Source organism: Oncorhynchus kisutch, linkage group LG19 (assembly GCF_002021735.2).
Source record: "Oncorhynchus kisutch isolate 150728-3 linkage group LG19, Okis_V2, whole genome shotgun sequence".
Lineage (NCBI taxonomy): Eukaryota > Metazoa > Chordata > Actinopteri > Salmoniformes > Salmonidae > Oncorhynchus > Oncorhynchus kisutch.
In genome coordinates, this window is record NC_034192.2 from 7,156,720 (window position 1) to 7,174,542 (window position 17,823).

The following is a 17,823-nucleotide window of genomic DNA, read 5'->3' on the forward strand; positions in this document are numbered from 1 at the left end:
CTGTGTCTCTGTTATGCTTTGGAATGCTGTGTAATCCTCTTGGGTAAGGATGCTCGCTAAGTCATCTCCATTGGCTCGGCAATCTGTCTGTGCCCCCTCCCACGTCAATGAACCTTGACCCATGTAATATTTAAGCTCTGAGGAATTGTTTGATTGTGTGCCTAAGGACAGAAGATACACAATTGTCCTAAAAATGTCCTGAAAGGCATGGACATTGATGTCATATAATGTACATAGACAGTTGTCAAAGGATACTGTAACTCATAAAGGTGACATGATCTGAAATGTACTATGTACTGTACCACATTGTTCTGAATGAATAATCCCCTCCTAGTAAAGTTTTTACATTACTTTGGAGTAATAATTTTTAAAAAATTGTTTGTTTAAGGACAGAAAATACAAAATGTCCTGAAATTGTCCTGAAAGACAGACATTAATGTTAAATAAATGTTCCTACAAGGTTGTCAAAGAATACTGTAACTCATAAAGTTGACATGATTAGAAATGTACTATGTACATTTATTTAAATTAATGCTTTTTGACACCAAAATATTGGTCATGAAGTACACAATTTGTTATACAGTAAGAAAGTGCTTGTGGTATCCCATTAGTAAAAGTACAATTTAACTTCTGGTTGGCATCATCAAATTACAAGTCAATATTCTTCATTTGGCATATGACCAAGACCAGAGTCAATATCACCATGTTGAGTAGCACAACCGGATATGTGCTAGTCCTCATTTGATTGGTAAATCAAGGCTTTGCGCTCAGGGAAATGATGGGTAAATCTCAGTTGACACTCTCCGGAACTTTGCCAACTAGTAAGTATGTTATAAACCTCTCGCTTTGAGCTGGATGTGTCAATGTGTAGTTCTACGAGCAGAACTACTGTCTTAACTCAATTATCCACAAAATTCCTAGCTTGAAATTGACTTTTTGCTGGAAGCTGTGCAGAGCAACTTCCCCTACATTACCCCCACGCGGGGTCAGCCCCTAGCAATTCGAGTTCCAGCCAATGAGCTTTTGCCGCTTGCCATTTGAGCGACAGCTTGCAAGATGTACATACAGTAGAGTGAGCAATAACGCACATTCAGTGCCTTCAGAAAATTCAGACACCTTGACTTTTTCCCCCAAAACAATGTACGTTACATTCTTATTCTTAAATGTATTTTATTTTTATTTTTATCCTCAGCAATCTACACACAATACCCCATAATGACAAAGGGAAACAGACCCTTTGCTATGATACTCAACGTGGAGCTCCGGTGCATCCTGTTTCCATTGATCAAGAACCTGATGGTCTAAAAGGAAGGACTAAAAACAAACAAAATATAACTATTGTAAAATAGATTGTGTCTGTAAAGTGTGTTTAATATGTATAAACTGAAGGTAGAAGCCTAAGTGTTGTTGTTTATTAGTTTACTCCAATTGGGGGACTGGTGGTAGGGTTTGCGGGGAATAATAAAGGCATATTCTAAAAAGTATGTATGTGTATGTATGATATATGTATTTACCCCAGAAAATACATGAGGGATTTGTAACGGTTTTCTTCATCTGAAGGAGAGGCGGACCAAAATGCAGCGTGGTGGTTATTCATGTTTTTAATAAAGACAACTATACATGAAATAACTAACAAAACAAGAAATGTGAAAACTCAAAACAGTCCTATCTGGTGCAAACACAGAGACAGGAACAATCACCCACAAACACACAGTGAAACCCAGGCTACCTAAATATGGTTCCCATTCAGAGACAATGACTAACACCTGCCTCTGATTGAGAACCATATCAGGCCAGACATAGAAATAGACAAACAAGACATCCAACATAGAATGCCCACACAGATCACACCCTGACCAACCAAAACATAGAAAAATACAAAGCAAACTATGGTCAGGGTGTGACAGGATTGGAAATTAGGCAGACAATTACATTGATGGAGGCAACAATCTATCCGCAATATTAAAGCTGATCCACCCCCTAAAAAGGGAAATAAATAAACAAATAAAAAAAATAAAACCTGATGGTCATTCTGACAGAGTTCTAGAGTACCTCTGTGCAAATGGGAGAACCTTCCAGGACAACCATCTGCAGCAGTCCACCAATTAAGCCTTCATGGCAGAGTATTCAGACGGAAGTCACTCCTCAGTAAAAGGCACATGAGAGCCTGCTTGGAGTTTGCCAAAAGGCACCTAAAGACTCTCAGACCATGAGAAAAAAGATTCTCTGGTCTGATGAAACTAAGATTGGACTCTTTGGCCCAAATGCCAAGCATCACATCTGGAATAAACCTGGCACCATCCCTACGGTGAAGCATGGTAGTGGCAGCATCATGCTGTGGGGATGTTTTTCAGTGGCAGGGAGACTAGTCAGGATCGAGGAAAAGATGAACGGAGCAAAGTACAGAGAGATCCTTGATGAAAACCTGCTCCAGAGCGCTCAGGACCTCAGACTGGGGTGAAGGTTCACCTTCCAACAGGACAATGACCCTAAGTACACAGCCAAGACAACACAGCAGTGGCTTCGGGATAAGTCTCTGAATGTCCTTGAGTGCCCCAGCCAGAGCCCTGACTTGAACCCGATCGAACATCACTGAAGAGTCCTGAAAATAGCTGTGCAGCAACACTCCCCATCCAACCTGACAGAGCTTGAGAGGATCTGCAGAGAAGAATGGGAGAAACTCGAGGCTGTAATCGCTACCAAAAGTGCATCAACAAAGTACTGAGTACAGGGTCTGAATACTAATGTAAATGTGATTTTAATTTTTTATTAATTAGCAAAAATGTCAAAAAAAAACGTTTTTGCTTTGTCATTATTGGGTGTTGTGTGTAGATTGATTTAATACATTTTAGAATAAGGCTGTAACCTAACAAAATGTGGAAAATGTTGAATACTTTCCGAAGGCACTGTACATGCATATATTTGACGTAGTACGCAATTTTCGGGGACCACTTTAGGCTCATGAGCACTGCTTTCAGAACTACTGGCTAAAAAGTATACAAAAGCATACTTAACCCTAAATCTGTCTTTCTGGAAAAGGTCTACTATTTATGGGCCCTCTTGGCTCTGTTTCCTTTGGTGACTGTTGAATAACTTAGCAAGCATGCATAACCATTCTCATTTGCCTCCTAAGGCCATGGACGCACATATTGAACAATACGATAACCACATATTACATTACAATCATAACTCACGTGATATGATTCATGTGTTCAGAGCATCCAGATGAAGATCCAGGTGAAGCATGGCGGCCACAGCCAGACTAATCCTGGGCTACAGGTAGCCTAGGGGTTAGAGCGTTGGACCAGTAACCGAAAGGTTGGTGGATTGAATCCCGAGCTGACAAGGTAAAAATCTGTTGTTCTGCCCATGAACAAGGCAGTTAACTTCTTATGGCTTGGGGCAGTATTGAGTAGTTTGGATGAATAATGTGCCCAGAGTAAACTGCCTGCTACTCAGGCAATATATGCATATTGTTAGTAGATTTGGATAGAAAACACTCTGAAGTTTCTAAAACTGTTTGAATGATGTCTGTGAGTATAACAGAACTCATATGGCAGGCAAAAACCTGAGAAAAAAATCCAACCAGGAAGTGGGAAATCTGAAGTTTGTAGGTATGCCTATCCAATATACAATGTCTATGGGGTCATATCGCATTTCCTAAGGCTTCCACTAAATGTCAACAGTCTTTAGAATCTTGTTTGATGCTTCTACTGTGAAGGAGGGGGGAATGAGAGCTGAATGAGTCAGAGGTCTGGCAGAGTGGCATGAGCTGATCACACGTGCTCACGTGAGAGTTAGCTCTGTTCCATTGCATTTCTACAGACAAAGGAATTCTCCGGTTGAAACATTATTGAAGATTTATGATAAAAACATCCTAAAGATTGATTCTATACTTCGTTTGACATTTTTCTACGAACTGTAATATGACTTTTCATCTGAACTTTCGCCTGGACTTTCGCCTGGCCCGCGCGTCGTGAGTTTGGATTGTTTTTATTTTTATTTTATGAAATCAGTGTGGTTATTTTCAATCTGAACATTTTTTACCAGTATTTTGAGTATCCACTAGAGGGAGTTCAAGATCAGAGGTCAGTTGATCAAGACTGACAAATTTGACAGCAGTAGTATCTGTACATGCTACAAAAGAGCACACTGCATGGCATACTGCAGTATAATTACAACTAACCCCTGTGTATGCCATCTGGCTAGAAACATGCTGTTTGAATATGAGTGTCATAGACCTTTCAGTGCTTCAGTGCCTTACACCTCTGTCACAACGTTATGATGTTCAATATTGAATCCTCTTAACCTTCCTTGTAAACCCAACCAGCCAAATATAATCAAATTCATCTTTAAACCTCCCCTCTACACACACATTTGTCACACACAGGCACACGGACACACAAGTACGCGCACACACACACACACACACACACACACACACACACATTGTCAGGTCTCAGATGTGTAGCTAGCTGACTGTAGTAACATGGCAGGGCTTGGCACAAAACAAAACCATTTGATCTTATCAAATCATAGCGTTTGGCATAGCACAGAATGTCCAGCAAGGTCCATCACAACTGCAATACTGGAAAAGGAATTACATTGTTTTCATGATAGGCCTTGAGCCAGTAAAGAAGCACTGTTCAGTCTGTCCAAGGACAGGGTCAAGTAACACTCAGTGTATTCAGTCTGGTCAACAGGAATTAAAGACACACACACACACACACAGGGATGGGGCTCTCATGGTGGTTTTTCCATCTAGACTTACCCCCACAGCAGGGTACCACCAGTGTTTCCATCAGGAGTTTGACACTAGAGACTTGTGGCGAGCAGAATCAACAACATACGTATCATTTAAGGCTTTTGCTTTGTGAGAAGGTGTTAAAGTTCACTTAGCCATTGTTATGTTAATGACAGCTGAAAGATACCCAGGGCATTGCTTTGGCTCCAAGTCAGAGCAGGTCCACCGGAGCCATGGCCCAGTGAGACATGGGTGCCAGCACGCATAGAGGGAAACAGAAAGGTCTGAGCATTTGGGTAAAACACTTGGGCAAATCCTCAGTGGAAATGTGCCATATATGTGTGTGTGTGTGTGTGTGTGTGTGTGTGTGAGAGAGAGAGAGAGAGAGAGAGAGAGAGAGAGAGAGAGAGAGAGAGAGAGAGAGAGAGAGAGAGAGAGAGAGAGAGAGAGAGAGAGAGAGAGAGAGAGACTATTTGTGAGAGGATATTTCTTTTTCAGTGTTTGTGGTCAAACCTCACTTCTGAAAGGGAGCAACATTCTGGAATATAGAACACCTACCCAAGAAGATCAGGTAAGTGATTATGACACAATACTTTTGTAGAAGTAGATTCATTTTTTAAATGTTTTTATTTGTGAGAAAAAAAAAAGTGCAACTGTGTGGTCATCCAATAACAAAACAAAATGGAAAAACATTATGGTCAAATTGTGCACACAGTTCTTCAGACATAATCAGAAAATAGCACACACACACTTACACACACACAGCAGGGCTTGGCACAAAACAAACCCATTTGATCTTATCAAAACATAGAGTTTGGCAAGTAACTTCTATGACAGACTGAACAGTGCTTCTTTACTGGCTCAAGGCGTATCAGGAAAACAATCAAGACAAGAGCATCAAGTTCACTGTGATGATACTTGTATCAATATGTGTAAAATAGTCTACTCACTGTTTCATGCTCTAGTATTGTAGTGGTGAGGGACCTTAACTGAACATTCTGTGCTAAGGACAGGGTCAAATAACGTTCAGTGCATTCAGTCCCACTTTCAGTAATCAGTTACACCTCCACAGGTCAGCATGAACTATAGATGCACACACACACACACACACACACACACACACACACACACACACACACACACACACACACACACACACACACACAGCCACCCTTGGCAGAATTTTCTGTTGGGCTCTGTAGATTCTATAGCTCCGTTGTGCTTCCTCCACCGGCAACACTCAGACACACATACCCCTTACCCCTCTGCTCCCAAACTCCCCCTGGCCCCCACCCTCATATAAGCCTTAAACACAAACACACACAGGGATGGGGCTCTAAGAAACAAAGAGAGAGAGAGTGAGAAGGAGAGTATGACATTGAAGAATTAGCCCTAGACTGTTTGTAAGAGGATGTGTAATGTTTGTGGTCAATTCTTGGGATGTACTTTTGTTATTCACTTCTGAAAAGGAGCAACATTCTGGAATATAGAACACCTACCCAAGAATATCAGGTAAGTGATTATGACATAATACTTTTGTAGAAGTAGAAATCTTTTTTTTTATGTTTTAATTTGTGACTCATGGATTTGTAAATATTTATGCAACTGTGTGGTCATCCAACAGCCAAACAAAATGGACAAACATCATGGTCAAATTGTGAACACAGTTCTTCAGACATAATCAGAAAATAATTAAAGTAATATCCTAAAATAGAACACTGAATTCAAATGATTAGAGGTTATCAAAGAAGGATATCTACGTTGGTCTGTAGTGCACCTTTTCAAAACCTTGTGGTGGTGGCCTTTATATAACAATTACAATAATATATGCCATTTAGCTGATGCTTTTATTCAAAGCGACTTACAATGGTTTTGATTGGGGGACAAGCCCCCAACTCTGTCTCTGATCCACTGACTCGTAAATATACAGTTAATGAAAGAGAGAGTTTGTTCTGTGTTGAACACAAACTCCATCTTTCACTCAAGCCTCTGGTGTCATATTAGGTGTAGGTGTAGAATATCAGACCCACCCCTATCCGGCCATCCGGTGTTTTCCTATGTCATAAAAGTGTGTCTTATTCACTCGCAGACTAACATGTGCTTTAAAAATTACATTTCCTAACTGTGGTTAGCTTTCCCCAGATTTTACCCTAGTTAGGCTAGGCTAGGCTAGGCTAGGCTGTGTTTTGGATGTATTCTTAGCCTGGCACCGCTATGTCGTTGGTAACCCTGTTCCTTAGTGACAGCTTTGGGGTGAGATCAAGCTAAGGATGCTCCTGGCTATGGTGCGATGCTGAAACCCAACAAGCAGTACTACTGGGTCAAAAACACAGAGGGAGATCTTATGACCAAAACTTTGTCTAACTGTCCCATTGTAACACTCTGGAGCAATCAATGACACCATGTATGAGGGGGTTTTCCTCTAACAGAACCTGAAAAACATCACAAGGTGTGAAGAAAAAAATTATTAGACAAATCTACTATAGAAATCATGGATACTGTAGCCTAACATGACTGTGCCTAAATTATAGTACTGTCCTGTTTGGGTTTTTGACCTTTGACCTTAGAGTAATCTTGGTGATAAACTCAGACATCATGTCATGAATTATATTTTATTGACTGTTTTGGAAAGATACCAATTAAATTGCCTCTTAGATAAAAACATGGAGGAAGCTCCCCAGTTAAATCTGACACCTGTTTTTTCTGCAGTCACTATATCAGGTCCCTAATTTTTTTTATTGTCACAAAATCATTGTGTCATTATAATTCACACTTGATAAGATAAAGCAAAGGTTTCACTGGCTATGTGTGCCATTCCCCAAACTATATGGTGACAAGCAGAGAGAAATAAAAGCGAGAAGAGCATATACATTCAAACAGGCTTTCTCACTACCCTGGAAGTGCCAGGTTTGATTGAATAGGTCTGTAAGATCACTCACAAAAATCGGATAAAACTGCAGTTCCTCACAATAAAATGACAGCTCTTAATAAAGATTGTAAAAACATTTTAAAAGACCAGCTCTATCCCATTTGTATATCTCTCTGTCAAGCAAATCTTCAGAAACTCTTTCTAACTCAAGATGTTTACACTTCATAAGGGAAGGCACTGGTGCTCACTGGTTGTGTTCCATGTAAACATCGCCATCATGTCTGTCTCCTCAGCAGGTGGAGCGGTATGGATGCCCACTCTCCAGAGAACCTGTACCCATACACCGTGTCCAGACCCATCTACTCCAACCCCACGTTTGAGGAGGACAACGAGAGGCAGGCCCGGGAGGAGAGAACCCTGAGGGAGAGACTCAGCCGCACCTGTGGGTCAGTTTGGACAAGGTTTTAATAGTCTTACTGAAAGGAAAACAGGCAACATTTTGTATGTTTGGTCTGTGAGAAGTGAATCTGTCTGTCTGTATCTATGCTGACTGTAATAATGTTTGACATTAAATATCAGTTTTTTCCAATGCAGCTGCTCAGGTAGGCAGGCCCTGAAGGTTGTGAAAGGAGTCTTTCCTGTCATTGACTGGCTCTCCAGATACCCAATAAGAGAGTGGCTTCCCAGCGATGTAATCTCCGGTGTTAGCACTGGTCTGGTGTGCAGCTTACAAGGTGTGCGTCCCAGTTTTCTCTAAACCAACTGTAGTCGATGTGTAGATTCCACAAATAGCAACTTTTAGATTTTCCAGTGTGACCAAATGGCGTTCCTTTCCTCACTACTGTAATCACCCATGGCAAGCTGCTTTGAACCATTTCATGCTTAGACAGTTTTGTTTCGTGCTCTTTGAAATAACAGGTTGTTGAAACTGAAAGTCATCAATCTTGACAGAGTAAACATGTCAGACTGCAGTTGCCCCTCGTCAATTCTCATGTGAGAAGACAAACACTGCTCATTTTCTGTGGTTTATTTCCTTGTGTCTCAGGCCTGGCCTATGCCCTGCTTGTGTCCGTGGCTCCAGTCTATGGACTCTACTCTGCCTTCTTCCCTATCCTCACATACTTCCTGCTGGGCACCTCCAGACACATCTCTGTAGGTAGGGCCCACCCCTCCACCTGACTGACACCTGGACTGACCATTGACTAATGAACTCATCCATCTCCTGTGATTGGACGTTTAATGAATGAAGCAGAGACGTATCAAGTCAAATATGTAACAATGCATTTACAAAGGTGGCATCAATTGCGCGTGCACTTATCAGGTGTCTCCCTTGCCTGTTCTCCACCACTCAGGTCCGTTCCCTGTCACCTGTCTCATGGTGGGCTCCGTCGTGTTGACCCTCGCCCCCGATGACCACTTCCTGCTTCCTGGGAATGGCACCGGTGTGAATGGAACAGAGGCTGATGGGATTGTGGTGGATGTGGAGGCCATGGAGGCCCAGAGGATCATGGTGGCGTCCTCCATGACTGTGCTGGTCGGGCTGTTCCAGGTAATTATTGAGTTAAAGATTCAGTGCAAAGAGTAAGACATTGATATCCCACAATGATCTGACACCATCTTGTTCATATTAATATAAGGTCTTGACAAACAACTCTGAGCCCTGATAGCCTTTAACTTGGATCAAGAGTTTTTGGTGGTCAAATCATATGGTCTACTGTATCTCCATGGTGACCAGGTGTTCCTCCCCATACAGGTGGTAATGGGGCTGCTCCAGGTGGGCTTCCTGGTCCGTTACCTGTCGGACCCCCTGGTGGGCGGCTTCACCACGGCCGCTGCCTTCCACGTCCTCATCTCCCAGCTGAAGATAGTCCTCTCCGTCCCCACTAACAACCACAGCGGCTGCTTCTCCATCCTCTACGTGAGGGTCCAATAATCGAATACACACTGTAGAAGAACATCTGTCTAGATTCCTTTTGATTGGCTGTTAGTGTCGGAGAATTAATTCAGAAAAAAAACAGCCTAGAGTTTTCTATCTATTAAACAACACGTGGTTATTGACAAAATAACAACGAAAGAGCTTTCTATTTAGTGGTCACTCTATCCAACTAGGTTCATTCGAAGGCCTACTTTGCATTGAACAAAATGCATATCTCAGGGATAGAGTCAGACATAAAGATCACCACATATGACCAATTCCTCTGTTTAGACGCTCATCGACGTGTTTACCAACATCAGACAGACCAACAGAGCTGACCTGGTGGCCGGGCTGCTCACCATTGTCATCGTCATGGCCGTAAAAGAGGTCAACTCCAAATTCCGGCACAAGATTCCTGTCCCCATCCCCATCGAAGTGATTGTGGTAGGAAGTGGAATGGCTCACAGTCAATATTTTACTGTTGTGAAATGATAACGATCCGTGTTTGAGATTCTATAAAATGCAGAATATCCAAACATGTAATAGGGTCTACGGAGAATTCTGAGGATATTATGGGCTACTATTAATGGGGTGTTTTTAGAACTTCTCCACCAAGTTACATCATCCTAAGTGATAAAATAACTATAACCTAAAGATGAAATGACTGTCTATGTGCGTATCTCCTGTGTCCCATATGTGTGTGTTACATGTGTGATACATGTTTAAGTGTAACAGTAAACCATCATGTCTCGCCTCTTCTGTGTCCAACTGTCTCTATCTCCACCCCAATCCACCCCCCTCTCTCCCAGACCGTGGTTGCCGCTGGGATCTCCTACGCCACCGAGCTGGAGTCGCGCTACGGTGCCAGCATTGTGCACAGCATCCCCAGGGGGTGAGAGCCCTTCCTGTGGCACTTCCTGTTCCCTGTCCCCAAAGCAGAGGATGTTTTGGAGTTTTTTATGGACAGACTTAGAATCTTATGGTCATCCTCGTTAAGTCATTCAGCAGGCGCTATCCTAACCAGACCAACTTGGCTTGTAGTGTTACCGTCAGAGTATTAACAAATGGTTCCAACAATAATGTTAACAAATGGCATGGAGAAACATTCCTAACAAACCAAACATAACTGAAAGACCATTTAAACAACAATATGAGTTCAATACAGTTAAATTGGCTACTGTACATTTCCTAAATCAACTGTAAAACTGTAAAATATATGCTGTTTTCCAATGTAACTTGTGAGGGGTTTGTCCCACAGGTTTGCTCCAGCTCAGCCTCCCAACACAGAGCTGCTGTGGAACATTCTGGGCTCCAGTTTCTCTACAGCGGTAGTGGGCTATGCAGTAGCTGTCTCTGTGGCCAAGGTCTACGCTGCAAAACACGACTACACCATCGATGGCAATCAGGTGTGTATGCTTGTGTGTGTGTGTGGTACGTTCCAAACTTCCTGCCAATCAAGTTCTTTCCCCAAGCAGAATTTCTCTCACACTGCGGGAGTCGACCTGTGATGTGAGAGTGTCTATAACCAAGAGTTTAATATGACCTTCCTAATGTCGCTCTGAAGCAATGTGAGTATTGTGGCCAATATCTATTTGTTGGAGTCACTCCACACAAACACACACATAGTCAGGACACCACTAAAACACTGTGTTGGTTTTCATAGTAAGTGTCACTTAAATGCTTCGTTCAATGGGTTTACAGTAACTCAACACTCCCTACCAAAACCGGATTTGTATATTGCAAATTAGCACCAATGCAAATGTTTTCTAAATCAAGGCCCTAGTCTCTATGACATCACAGCAGCATTTGCAGTTTGACACTGGTTTCTCAGCTGTAATGTGTGCGATGCTCCATGTGTCATTTGCAGTAGATTGACCAGGCTCTCTCCCTGTGTGTCCCAGGAGCTGATAGCGTTCGGGTTCAGCAATGTGTTCTGTGGCTGCTTCTCCGGCTTTGTGGCAAGCACTGCACTGTCCCGCACCGCTGTACAGGAGAGCACCGGCGGCAAGAGTCAGGTACACTATACAGTACTTATAGGCAAGAAAAACATACACACACACACACACACATTAACAGGGTGCCGTTACAAACGTGTGTACTATTCTTACAGGTGGCTGGTATAATCTCAGCTGTGATGGTAATGATTGTGATCCTGGCTCTCGGGAACCTCTTGGAACCCCTGCAGAAGGTGAGGAAGAGATCCAAGCGGCATAATGGGTCAACTCATCAACCACATCCAATGATAATGCAGAGTGTGAAATGGGATTGCTGTAGAACAGTGGTTCCCAAACTTTTTTAATGTCCCGTACCCCTTCAAACATTCAACCTCCAGCTGCGTAAACCCTCGAGCATCAGGGTCAGCGCACTCTCAAATGTTGTTTTTTTGCCATCATTGTAAGCCTGTCACACACACTATACAATACATTTATTAAACATGAGAATGAGTATGAGTTTTTGTCCCAACCCGGCTCGTGGGAAGTGACAAAGAGCTCTTATAGGACCAGGGCACAAATAATAATGTAATAATAATCAATACTTTTGCTCTTTATTTAACCATCTTACATATAAAACCTTATTAATTAATCAAAAATTGTGAATAACTCACCACAAGTTCATGAGAAGGGTGTGCTTGAAAGGATGCACATAACTCTGAAATGTTGGGTTGTATTAGAAAGTCTTAGTCTTAAATAATTTTCCACACACAGTCTGTGCCTGTATTTAGTTTTCATGCTAGTGAGGGCCGAGAATCCACTCTCACATAGGTACATGGTTGCAAGGGGCATCCGTGTCTTAACAGCGCGATTTGCCAAGGCAAGAAACTCTGAGCGCAGCCCTATCCAGAAATCTGGCAGTGGCTTCTGATTAAATTCATTTTTCACAGAACTGCTTGTTGCATTTTCGATGAGGCACTCTTGTTCAGATATCGGTAAGCGGACTGGAGGCAGGGCATGAAAGGGATAATGAATCCAGTTGTTTGTGTCGTCCGTTTAGGGAAAGTACCTGCGTAATTGCACAACCAGCTCACTCAGGTGCTTCGCTATATCACATTTGACATTGTCCGTAAGCTTGAGTTCATTTGCACACCAAAAACAAATTATGGAAAGATCTGTGTGTTGTCCTTGTTAATGCAGACATAAAAGAACGACAACTTCTTAATCATAGCCTCAATTTTGTTCCGGACACATTGAACATAATTGCGGAGAGTCCCTGTAGTCCTAGATTCAGATCATTCAGGCGAGAAAAAACAACATCACCCAAATTAGGACAGTCGTGTGAGAAACTCGTCATCATGCAAGCTGTCAGACAAGTGAAAATTAGGGTCAGAAAAGACAACTTTAAGTTCGTCTCTCAATTCAAAAAAACTTGTCAATACTTTGCCCATTGATAACCAGCGCACTTCTGTATGTTGTAAAAGTGTTACAATGGTCGCTGCCCATGTCATTGCGTAATGCAGAAATAAAGTTAACCATTTTCACTGTAGTGTCCAAAACGTCTTTCAAGCTGTCAGGCATTCCCTTGGCAGCAAGAGCCTAACGGTGGATGCTGCAGTGTACCCAAGTGGCATCAGGAACAACTGATGGCACGCCCGTTGCCACTCCACTATGTCTCCCTCTCATGACTTTTGCGCAATCAGTACAGATACCAACACAGCTTGACCACCAAAGTCCATTTGATGTCACAAAGCTGTCCAGTACTTTAAAAATTATCTTCTCATGTCCTGGTTTCCAGTGGTTTGCAGAAGAGGATGTCTTCCTTAATTGACCCCCCATAAATATAACGGACATATACCAGGGTACCAGGCCCGACATGTCTGTTGGCTCATCCAGGTATAACGCATATAATTCACTGGCGTGTATGCAAAGCAGGAATTGTTTCAAAACATCTCCTGCCATGTCACTGATGTGTCGTGAAACAGTGTTGTTTGATGAAGGCATTTGTCTGTATAGTTTTTTGCCTTTTCCCCCAGCATTGTCCCAGCCATATCCACGGCAGCAGGAAGAATTAAGTCCTCCACAATAGTATGGGGCTTGCCTGTCCTATCCACTCGGTAGCTCACCATATAAGACGCTTCTAGACCCTTCTTATTAATGGTATCTGTTGCTTTGATCTAGCAACCTTTCGGTTAATGTGATTGGATGTTAATTATTTGACTAGGCTACCTGTATTTGACATCAAATCCAAATCAAATCAAATTTATTTGTCACATACACATGGTTAGCAGATGTTAATGCGAGTGTAGCGAAATGCTTGTGCTTCTAGTTCCGACAATGCAGTAATAACGAACAAGTAATCTAACTAACAATTCCAAAAAAAACTACTGTCTTATACACAGTGTAAGGGGATAAAGAATATGTACATAAGGATATATGAATGAGTGATGGTACAGAGCAGCATAGGCAAGATACAGTAGATGATATCGAGTACAGTATATACATATGAGATGAGTATGTAAACCAAGTGGCATAGTTAAAGTGGCTAGTGATACATGTATTACATAAGGATGCAGTCGATGATATAGAGTACAGTATCTACGTATGCATATGAGATGAATAATGTAGGGTAAGTAACATTATATAAGGTAGCATTGTTTAAAGTGGCTAGTGATATATTTACATCATTTCCCATCAATTCCCATGATTAAAGTGGCTGGAGTAGAGTCAGTGTCATTGACAGTGTGTTGGCAGTAGCCACTCAATGTTAGTGGTGGCTGTTTAACAGTCTGATGGCCTTGAGATAGAAGCTGTTTTTCAGTCTCTCGGTCCCAGCTTTGATGCACCTGTACTGACCTCGCCTTCTGGATGACAGCGGGGTGAACAGGCAGTGGCTCGGGTGGTTGATGTCCTTGATGATCTTTATGGCCTTCCTGTAGCATCGGGTGGTGTAGGTGTCCTGGAGGGCAGGTAGTTTGCCCCCGGTGATGCGTTGTGCAGACCTCACTACCCTCTGGAGAGCCTTACGGTTGAGGGCGGTGCAGTTGCCATACCAGGCGGTGATACAGCCCGCCAGGATGCTCTCGATTGTGCATCTGTAGAAGTTTGTGAGTGCTTTTGGTGACAAGCCGAATTTCTTCAGCCTCCTGAGGTTGAAGAGGCGCTGCTGCGCCTTCCTCACGATGCTGTCTGTGTGAGTGGACCAATTCAGTTTGTCTGTGATGTGTATGCCGAGGAACTTAAAACTTGCTACCCTCTCCACTACTGTTCCATCGATGTGGATGGGGGGGGTGTTCCCTCTGCTGTTTCCTGAAGTCCACAATCATCTCCTTAGTTTTGTTGACGTTGAGTGTGAGGTTATTTTCCTGACACCACACTCCGAGGGCCCTCACCTCCTCCCTGTAGGCCGTCTCGTCGTTGTTGGTAATCAAGCCTACCACTGTTGTGTCGTCCGCAAACTTGATGATTGAGTTGGAGGCGTGCATGGCCACGCAGTCGTGGGTGAACAGGGAGTACAGGAGAGGGCTCAGAACGCACCCTTGTGGGGCCCCAGTGTTGAGGATCAGCGGGGAGGAGATGTTGTTGCCTACCCTCACCACCTGGGGGCGGCCCGTCAGGAAGTCCAGTACCCAGTTGCACAGGGCGGGGTCGGGCAGTGTGGTTGAGATTGCATCGTCTGTGGACCTATTTGGGCGGTAAGCAAATTGGAGTGGGTCAAGGGTGTCAGGTAGGGTGGAGGTGATATGGTCCTTGACTAGTCTCTCAAAGCACTTCATGATGACGGAAGTGAGTGTTACGGGGCGGTAGTCGTTTAGCTCAGTTACCTTAGCTTTCTTGGGAACAGGAACAATGGTGTCCCTCTTGAAGCATGTGGGAACAGCAGACTGGTATAGGGATTGGTTGAATATGTCCGTAAACACACCGGCCAGCTGGTCTGCGCATGCTCTGAGGGCGCGGCTGGGGATGCCGTCTGGGCCTGCAGCCTTGCGAGGGTTAACACGTTTAAATGTCTTACTCACTTCGGCTGCAGTGAAGGAGAGACCGCATGTTTTCGTTGCAGGCCGTGTCAGTGGCACTGTATTGTCCTCAAAGCGGGCAAAAAAGTTGTTTAGTCTGCCTGGGAGCAAGACATCCTGGTCCGTGACTGGGCTGGGTTTCTTCCTGTAGTCCGTGATTGACTGTAGACCCTGCCACATGCCTCTTGTGTCTGAGCCGTTGAATTGGGATTCTACTTTGTCTCTGTACTGGCGCTTAGCTTGTTTGATAGCCTTGCGGAGGGAATAGCTGCACTGTTTGTATTCAGTCATGTTACCAGACACCTTGCCCTGATTAAAAGCAGTGGTTCGCGCCTTCAGTTCCACACGAATGCTGCCATCAATCCACGGTTTCTGGTTGGGGAATGTTTTAATCGTTGCTATGGGAACGACATCTTCAACGCACGTTCTAATGAACTCGCACACCGAATCAGCGTATTCGTCAATGTTGTTGGCTGACGCAATACGAAACATCTCCCAGTCCGCGTGTTGGAAGCAGTCTTGGAGTGTGGAGTCAGCTTGGTCGGACCAGCGTTGGACAGACCTCAGCGTGGGAGCTTCTTGTTTTAGTTTCTGTCTGTAGGCAGGGATCAACAAAATGGAGTGTTGTTATTTCGCTGAACACTAAATGGTTTCATTTTATTTTTGTCAGTGAAACGAGGCTACTCAGACGAGAAAAAAAACTCACCCAAATGTATAGCCCTGTTGGAAAATATAAATGTACGGCATTGCGTATACCAGTTTGGGAATACCTACTGTAGACTAACACACTAATCCAGCTCTGTATTGGTCCCACAGTCAGTGCTGGCAGCCATCGTCATCGCAAACCTGAAGGGAATGTTCATGCAGGTGACAGAGGTGCCCACACTGTGGAGACAGAACAGAGCAGACTGTGTGAGTAACACTGACACTCAGCAACAGTGTAGAGCACCATCCACTTTCAATCACCTGAAGTAGATGACATGAAAGCATGATCAACTTGGAATACATGCATGGATTCATGGAATAACTATGCATGTAATCACTGGCAGTAAAGATACCGTAGTGTGTTGATGTCACCCAATCCACTGTATTTCACTTCAATGTAACAATTGTACTAGGACATTCTCTGCTGGATCTCATCATAAGTTAAAACTGAAACCTGTTATTTTCCAAGTTCATCTGGCTGGCGACCTGCCTGGCTTCTGTGGTGTTGGGACTAGACGTGGGACTGCTGGCTGGCCTGGTGTTTGAGATGGGAACTGTCGTGGTCCGGACACAGTTGTGAGTGACACATAACACCTACAGCACGTAACAGAATGCAATGGAACCAATCACATACATTACTAGATGCATTCTGGGAAGGCCTACATTAGATGTCATATTTTGATGTTGATATTGTTGTGTACACTACAGTATTTACTCTGTATTATAAACCCTAAATCAGAAGATCAAAAGATTTCCCTGGTTCGCGTGTTTGACAACGTGCTCTTCACCGCTGTGTAGATAAGAGTCTACAGACGTCAGTCAGCGAAACAATGGGTAACACTGAGCAGGCCTCTTCTGTAATCAAAGGCTATTAGGATGGCTTTGAAGTCTTCAGCTCGTGTCATTAGAAATATCAACCTTCCCAAACCGTATAATGTAAAACAACCTTCCCAAACCGTATAATGTAAAACAAATAAGCATTAAAAAAATAAATGCTAAGAGATTCTAGGATTCATATGCTTGATGTGTCCTAGTTTAAAGTGTCATTATTTATATTTTCTGTCTACAAAATAGAAATGATTAGGATGGCACTAAGACAAATATATTTAATTTATACAAATATATATTTTCCTCCTCATCCATAGTCCTGCATGCTCTACACTTGGAAACATACCTGGCACAAACATATACAGGAACATGAAAGACTACAAGAATGTAAGACATCTGATATGTTTGAACTCTAATTAATATATACCAGAAATGGATGCCAGAAATAAATGCAATAATGAGGACTTCCTCTGTCAGATTGCAGAAGTTCCCGGAATTAAGATTTTTAAGTGCAATGCTCCCATCTACTTTGCCAACATTGACTACTTCAAAGAGCGATTGAGAGTCACGGTGAGTGAGCTCATTATATTTCCCCTTGACATTGTATAGATTGTGGATAGGCCTTATCATTCTACAAGCAGGCAAGATGAAAGTTTGTTGTGCATTTGACCTTTGACATGCAGGTGGGGTTTGACTCTGTCAGAGTGTTCAAGAAGAGGAATAAGGCCCTCAAGAAGATTCACAAACTCATAAAGAAAGGGAAACTGAGGGCGACAGAGGTACGATACAATCTGATTATTGATAACATTCGTCTG

General features: G+C 43.0%; 1 protein-coding gene across 1 annotated transcript in view; it reads left to right on the top strand.

The window, feature by feature from the left end:
* Window positions 1–6,105: 6,105 nt before the first annotated feature.
* The window catches only part of LOC109910247 (uncharacterized), a 33,567-nt gene continuing 21,849 nt past the window's right edge, over window positions 6,106–17,823 (top strand). The window contains exons 1-16 of the mRNA XM_031798228.1: window positions 6,106–6,256; window positions 7,907–8,059; window positions 8,208–8,347; window positions 8,659–8,769; window positions 8,966–9,162; window positions 9,367–9,531; window positions 9,820–9,972; window positions 10,338–10,420; window positions 10,787–10,934; window positions 11,430–11,543; window positions 11,639–11,716; window positions 16,292–16,387; window positions 16,650–16,756; window positions 17,326–17,395; window positions 17,486–17,578; window positions 17,692–17,787. Coding sequence (XP_031654088.1) covers window positions 7,920–8,059; window positions 8,208–8,347; window positions 8,659–8,769; window positions 8,966–9,162; window positions 9,367–9,531; window positions 9,820–9,972; window positions 10,338–10,420; window positions 10,787–10,934; window positions 11,430–11,543; window positions 11,639–11,716; window positions 16,292–16,387; window positions 16,650–16,756; window positions 17,326–17,395; window positions 17,486–17,578; window positions 17,692–17,787 — 1,791 coding nt within the window. The 5' untranslated portion in view covers window positions 6,106–6,256; window positions 7,907–7,919. The remainder of the gene's footprint in view (window positions 6,257–7,906; window positions 8,060–8,207; window positions 8,348–8,658; window positions 8,770–8,965; window positions 9,163–9,366; window positions 9,532–9,819; window positions 9,973–10,337; window positions 10,421–10,786; window positions 10,935–11,429; window positions 11,544–11,638; window positions 11,717–16,291; window positions 16,388–16,649; window positions 16,757–17,325; window positions 17,396–17,485; window positions 17,579–17,691; window positions 17,788–17,823) is intronic.